Here is a 7312-nt window from a genome sequence, read left to right as displayed (position 1 = left end):
GTGTTTTGCTCAAAATACCAAACAGATCACCCATTCTAGCCATGCCTCATATCCCTCTATTTCACTTCCTGTTTCAAAAGTGCTGATTTGGGGTATAAAGCTTTAAAAAATAAAAAAGGAGGGGTCTGAGCTCATGCGGGACCCGGCAGCTACTGTCTAAACTAAATACTGCCGTGATGAAACGCCATATCATGGATTATCAAGGATTATCTCTGAAACAGTATGGAGCTCAAAGGCTTTCTCTCTTGCCGGTTATACCACAAGGTGAGTTCCTTTTTACTTCCTGCTTCTTCACACACATGCTCTCCAGTACAGGTTAGCTCTGAGTGTTAGCGATGCTAATGTAAACACCGACCATATTACGACCAAAACAGTCGGGCATTGTTTCTGATAGCAACGTTTCTGATAGGGCCGTGGGTCCACATTTCAGATATTACGTCATATCGCACATTTCAGATATTACGTCATATCGGACGCAAATCTGGATCAGCTCCGTTGTTCCCCCGTTTTTAGATATTTGGGTACGGAGGAAAAGAGAGAGGGTTTTATTTTCTGACGCTGCGTGAGTTCCGACACACATATTTATGTATAAAAGACATCAAAAAGTGCATTTTGCATGATAGGTCCCTTTTAACATTAGAAGAGCGTTTGCTTGCAGCAACCATTCCTCCTCTTCCTACCAGCCGATAAAGAGATTCCTTCCCTCTCCTAATGCATGATATGGATATAAAATGTCACAGTACGGATTCTGTGAAAAAATATTACAAAAATGTTTTGATAATGTGCGAGTTTATGCATCTTTAAAGTTCATCTTCTTCTGTTTCCTGGATGGGCTCGAATGGAATGACATTGACACAGATGGATTTTTGTTCCTAATTTAGTTTGAAAGAAATCAACTTAATTGGATGGAGATTTCTAAAGCGTTGTTTACTCAGATAAAACAAAGATTGTGTTCTCCATCACCACCAATACAAGCAGTTAGGAAATAAACTCGAACGAGTATGATCAGGAGGAATCATTGTAATAAATTAAACAGTTTGAATGTAAATATTGAGATTAAAGCATTTTGTTTTGCTTCCCCACCCCTCCAATTATATCGCAGCACCATGATTCACAAACTGACACGCCTTCAAATTGATCTTGTATTGACAGATTGTGGCCAACATTTTATTAGACCCACACAATGCATACAGTATTGTTGTTATTTCAGTGTATGGGTGCCATCTTTAAAAGAGAGTTTGTGATATTCAAGGCGCCCCTGATCGAGAGTTAACCTGCTCATGCATGATGGCAGCCATGTCTCTCTCTGAGAGCTCGTGTCCCGAGGCGTCCAGGTCCGCCTGGTCCAGGTCTCCTCCCATCAGGATGTCCATGGGGGCCTCAGCGATGGCTCTGATGGTGTGGTCCTCCTAGGGCCAGGGCCGTGTCAAACTGTAGGGGGGAGGGCGGACCCTGCATCCCGTCCCCTTCCACATCCAGGTCCTGTGTAACAGGAGGAAATCTAAATCTCAACGCAAAACTTGTGGGGGCCATTTTAAATGTTTGTTTCCTTTTACACCTCATACCACCAGGCAGTGTTATTTTTGTAAATGCCGATTTGGTTAGAAAATCAGCTTCAGGTGGAACTGCTGCCAGGAAGCCACATTTAGAGTTTATGCTTTACACAGAACATTGCACAATACTAACAGCCGATGGTGAGCTGTGTAGTCAATCTGAACTTTTGATCATCAGCTTTTTTGCATTCACAAGATCACATCTGAATCTCTCAGTAGCATTTCCCCAAGGGCTTGTTTAGAGTTACAAATACTCACTACGGCTACCCCGTCTTCTTAAGACGCCCACCATAATATTATGTGGGTGCTTTCACATCTGTAGTTTGGTGCATCTTCCAGAGGAAGCAGAAATAAAGGAATTACCAATGTTTGCCTTTTATGGTTCTGGTGCTCGCACACAGACCCCAAGAGACCGACTTCACTACTGATAACGGGCATACATCTCAATCTTGTAATTTACAATCATTGGAAAGAACGATATTAATCCCATTTCAAATGTCAATATTATATTATTATATATTGACCATCACAAAGCGATCTGAGATCCTCTTTTTCCAAATATTGGCCTGGAGCTGGTTTTCTCTTCCAAATGCAAATAAGGAACAAAAAGGTCTGCATTTACTTTTTTTTTTATATATCAGCTTTTAACACATGATAAAGGGAAAAACTAACCCTGGAATTAATCTTACTTCCTCAAAGTAATGTTAGATCATTTGAACTGCACCTAAAGAAGCTACAGTGGTTTTGAAAGCACCCCAAAAGTGCAGGAATCATTTCCATTGATAAGTTTGGAACATGATATTCTTAATAAAATGAATATGTGCTATAGGACAGTGGTAGGAGATCATCACTTCTACGTACATCACTGAACTCTAGGGGCATGCTCTCTGTGGGCTGAAGCTCTGCTGCACTCAGGTACATGTCTCTGCTTGCGGTGGTGATGGGCTCCTGTGGGGGGGGCTCCTGCTCGGGCTGGAACATGGGGGGCGGCAGGGTGAGGTGCAGCGGGCAGCGGGGGTCCTCAGACTGTCCCATGTGCACTGTGCGTCCACACGGGACATCTTTCAGGCCCGGACACATCTGGAAGAGCACCTGGTTGCTGTCCTGGAAGATGTCTGAGCAGCGGGGTTAGGGACAAATCATGACAAACAGAAAAATAGTGACAACAAGAGTCAAACGGATCAAGAAACTGCACCAACTTAAAACCATTAGAGTGACTTTTTCCTATACAAGAATAATCCTGTAATCATTTCTCAACATACGAGGCGGGTTATGGTAAATTACAAAAGGCTGAACTGTACTAATGATATGCACGAGTAGCTGACACCACGAGTTGGTCATTATGTCTGAGCTTTGCAGGGTTTGTACAGCTCAGTGCAGCTCTGGTAGCAGCAGACAGTTTAATGAAAGTACTTGTAATAATATTTTTTTTTGTCGTCAGCAGATAAAGAAAAGTATATGATTTAAATCATGTTAAATACAAATATATAAAAACCATTAAACTGCCCTTCATGATTTGGGGATAAGATTATGGGATTTTGTTCCTTCCAACTGAAATGATTACCCCCTTTGTTTCTCTGGGAGAAATCAACAGACCACAGGAAGGAGTTCATGTTGGCGCCCTTTGAAACCTGCAGCTACTGTGAGCAGCACGTCTTGATCGGGGCCGAAGTGAAGAACACTCTGGAACTTTTATATATAAAGAGACAACTCGAGTGCTGAAAACATCTTTGAGGATACGTGAGACGCAGTGCCGGGTCATGGGCAGGCAGGGGTTGGTACATCGGGATCCCTCCACAAAGGAGGTGCACTTCTCATGCACTGTTCTCGAATGTGTCTACAGAGGAAAGAAGTGTTAGATAACATCCAAACCATACTAGCTATAATTATCCTTTTTAACATTCCTGGATGCCACAAAATGGAGATTAAAATCCACTCTGCTGCACACAAATATGTTGAGCAAACATCTCAAACAAACAGCCCTGAGAGCCAACATTGACATTTTAAAAACGAGGCATGTTCTTTTTGTAGGAAAAAATAACTTCACACCAAGTCAAACTAAACATTAGAAACAACGTCTTACACTCAACATCCTGCATGTGTTGGCTCTGTGCCGCAGTGCACTGGATTTTAGGACATGAAACAGGAACCAGGTAACTAAATTACCCACAAAAATAAACGGAACATCCACTCTACTGGCATCTAGACATGCAGACAAATGTACGGCTCACTGCAGTTCAGTGGACAATAAAAGCCTTTTCTGTAGCATTCACTAAAGTCCTTCCCCATGTTGTGAGAAGGGTAACAAATAAATGTACAGTGACTAGTTTCCTGACCAATCAGAAATAACGATGTCGTTTTTTTATTGAATAAATCGGCGAGTAATATTGCATTTTTTCTACTATTGTGAAAGCCTGGCACCGTAACGTACAAGGTGTTTGACATCTTGGATTTTGCACCGCCAGTGAAACAGACCCTTCGTAAACCGTAAGCTGTGGAGCCTAAACTCAGGGTCAAACTAAAGCACTTTAAACTTTGTAACTGTGTAGCCTGTGTGTTCAAAAAGAGTTACAGGCGTTATTTTACGGTTGAGTCTGAAAGGCTCTGGAAAGACAAACTGCTCTTGGGTTTAAAACCTCAAAAACATTTCCCCTCAACGTGCACAGTGCGATGGCCACATATGTTGCAGACATGGGAATCTTGAACCAAATCTCATGGCTGGATATCACCAGAGTTTGGGAGGTATGTTTGTGGTTTGGTAAACCGACCCTTTAACATATGGTTTAGGTGTTAAACACACCTGAAGAGCTCCTTCTGTCACCGCCTGCCTCCTCTCCCGGAGGCGCCGGTGCAGCAGGGCTTCCACGCCGTACCGACGACGGTATCGGCGCAGAGCTTTGAGCTTCTTCAGGTTCTCCCTCTCCTTCATGGACAGACCTTCAGGCCCCGTCAGCAGACTGCTCCCTGAGAGCAATACAAGCAAGTTCAGATAACGCTCAGTAAATAAACATAAAAAGGTGTGGGAGGATTTCCAACAAGGAACTGGTACGTAATCAACACGTAGTCAGATAGTAGTTGCCGTTACCTAGAGTTTCATGTTCCACCTTGCGGTTGTGCAGGTATCTGCGCTTTTTCTCCTTAAGCAGGTGCTGCAGACGTTTGAACTGGTCGATGTAGAGGGACTGGAGCCGGATGAGCTTTTCTCGAGTAATAAGTGCCACTTCCTCGGCTGTGTATACCCCTGCATGTCTGCGATTTCAAAAAACAAAACAATGTATTAGTCACCATAAAGTTCAGAAAGGTAAATAGTTCTGTTACAGCTGTACTCATGTCTTCAAACTAGCTCCAACCAATGTGACTGGACAAGCACTGATATTAAAGGTGAGAATGGAGAAACCCGCTCGAGTGCGCTAGAATTTGAAAGAACACAACCGGAAAAAATCTGCCCCTTCCTTAAGACTTCCTTACAGAGCCCCTCCTCCAACACACACATGACCAATGAGGGCACGAGATAAGTTTGTGCACAGATGGAAGGCTGACAGGCAGGTAGGCCATCCAGTTATTTTAGCCGGGCCGGCTCAGATGATTGGTCGTGCTTTTTACAGTACTACGGCTTCCACAGATGATATTTTGTATGTATTTATTGTCAAAACATTTAATGTATTCATTGCTATCGGGATGTTAAGAGCATTCCATGGGATATAACAGAAAGTGTTTCTGAAGTGAATTACCTACCCCCCCCTTTAAGCACAATGAGTGGGTAATGCACCACACAGAGTTCACATGACATTTTAAATCCAATTTNTTGTATTCAATGTTACAAAACAAAAATGACCATGTTCAAGTCTTAAAGTCATCCTGAGGCCTTAGTTTTGGTTTTCAAATGACACAACATCATGTATGTGTTGCTTCTTTGGGGCTTGTTTTCATAGACCTGGGCTTATTTCTCTCAAATCTGGCAACAGAGTGGGCGCAGTGTCTAATTGTAGCAGTAAGCTAACGAGTACTGATAAGCTTTATTTTGTTTTGATCCAATGCTGCACAACTGAACTGATCCAATGCTGCTGTGAAAGAAAGAAGCTATATCCATGTTGGATAGAATATCTAATTTAAATTAAAAAATTACCTTAAGGGACAACTTGAATGCTTTTTTTTCTCTTGATGCATTGCATAAAGATCGGATCGGGACAAATCGGTATCGGCAAATTGTCAAAATCAAATGATCGGAATCGGATCGGGAGCAAAAAAAGGTGATCGGGACATCCCTACTAATCATAATTCAGATAGAACAAAGCACAAGATAAGGAATTGTGTGACTAACCCAATGCAAGGTTTATTAGAAAAATAAACCATTAGTATTTGATTTAGGCATTTTTCCCAAGAGATAAAGCAAAAAACGATATATATGTTAACACTTTTCTCGTTGTTAATATTGACTATATTTATATGTGTTGACTTTACTTTAAAATAGCAGATCTCTGTGACCGGATATAGTTCGGCTTAGTGAACGTGTGTCTCTTCCTTGGAGGAGCAGCATCGGCCGGACTCCACTGCTCCTCCGTGCAGAGAGTCTGCAGCGGTGCGTGTCAGCGACGTGCAGTCAGGGGAGGCACGGATTGGCTATCGGGAGAGTCGGGACTTAAACGCTGCGGCTTTCTGGCTAGCACTTAGCATGTGGGACCGGACAGCTTTGATCCCCAACGACAATGGCGATTCTAGAGTCTGGCAGTTTCCCTCGAACCAAGCAAGGCAACGAAACTTAAAATAAGAAGCAGCATTTTACGGGCGCTATGCATGGGGCCGCCTTGAGGGGGCTTCCCGACATGTCGTTGCAGTGAATTAAAGGGTGTCTCATGTTGTCGTTGCGGTGGACCTTCTTAATACCGTGGAAAATGACGTTTAATATTTTTGAATAGCCTTAATTTTCGCTAAATTGATTTATCAACTTTTAATACTTTTTAAGACCCCGCGGACACCCTGATAAAGGAATAATGCGTACCTAGTGTTTCGGGAATATTTCTCCGGTTACTTCCTGCATCAGCCAGCCGCACAACAGCGCCATCCTTCCTTTCAGATTTGAACCGTATGCGACCAGCGTCTTCATCTTCCTCATCCTCTTCATCCGATTCCTCTTTTGTTTCCTCTGCAGGCCCAGCTTCGTTTTCGACCTAAAAAAAAATACATTTTCAGAGTTTAAAAATACACATTTTTGAATGACTGTCAGCAGTGTTTAACTGTAGTTTTGGTCCCGTTTGATCCTTTAGTTAAATCTCCAAAATGATGATAATCAAAATACATTTCACGTCATCTTTTTAAGCCAAAACGCAAAGTATTCTCTGGTTCCAGCTTAAAAAATGAATAAGATTTGCCTCTAAAGTAAATATTCTCTGGCTTTTCAAGTCTTCTAGAACCAAATATCTCGGTCTTGGATATAGACAAGATATTTGAAGATATACAGACATGTAGAGTTTAAGAAAATAGAGACAGACCTCATGGCAAAGATCAAATGGTAAAAGCTTAATCAAGAAACTAGAGAAAAAGTCAAAAATTCTGGTTCCAGCATTAAGAAAAATTAACAAGATTTGCCTCTAAAGTAACTTTCTATTTCTTCTAGAACCTTATATCTGGGTTTCGGATAGTAAGCCTGAATAAAAAAGATGTTTGAAGAAAGTAGTGACAGACCTCATGGTATTTTATGGATCAAAAGGTAAAAGATTAATCAAGAAAATAGAGAAAAAGTAATATTTTAAGCAAAAATT

General features: G+C 41.8%; 2 protein-coding genes across 2 annotated transcripts in view; both read right to left on the bottom strand.

The window, feature by feature from the left end:
• ptpn9a (protein tyrosine phosphatase non-receptor type 9a) overlaps positions 1 to 7312 on the bottom strand; it is a 411924-nt gene that overhangs the window by 321557 nt on the left and 83055 nt on the right. The gene's annotated exons all lie outside the window — the stretch shown is intronic.
• Positions 1 to 7312, bottom strand: part of LOC104965156 (KAT8 regulatory NSL complex subunit 2-like) — a 25979-nt gene that overhangs the window by 16008 nt on the left and 2659 nt on the right. The window contains 7 exon segments of the mRNA XM_010794115.1: positions 1275 to 1409; positions 1411 to 1482; positions 2415 to 2668; positions 3294 to 3390; positions 4354 to 4517; positions 4639 to 4802; positions 6636 to 6721. Of these exon segments, the coding sequence (XP_010792417.1) occupies positions 1275 to 1409; positions 1411 to 1482; positions 2415 to 2668; positions 3294 to 3390; positions 4354 to 4517; positions 4639 to 4802; positions 6636 to 6721 (972 nt within the window).

This window comes from Notothenia coriiceps, unplaced genomic scaffold (assembly GCF_000735185.1).
Source record: "Notothenia coriiceps isolate Sejong01 unplaced genomic scaffold, NC01 NC01_scaffold00037244, whole genome shotgun sequence".
Classification (NCBI taxonomy): Eukaryota; Metazoa; Chordata; class Actinopteri; order Perciformes; family Nototheniidae; genus Notothenia; species Notothenia coriiceps.
This window is presented reverse-complemented; position numbering and strand designations above follow the sequence as displayed.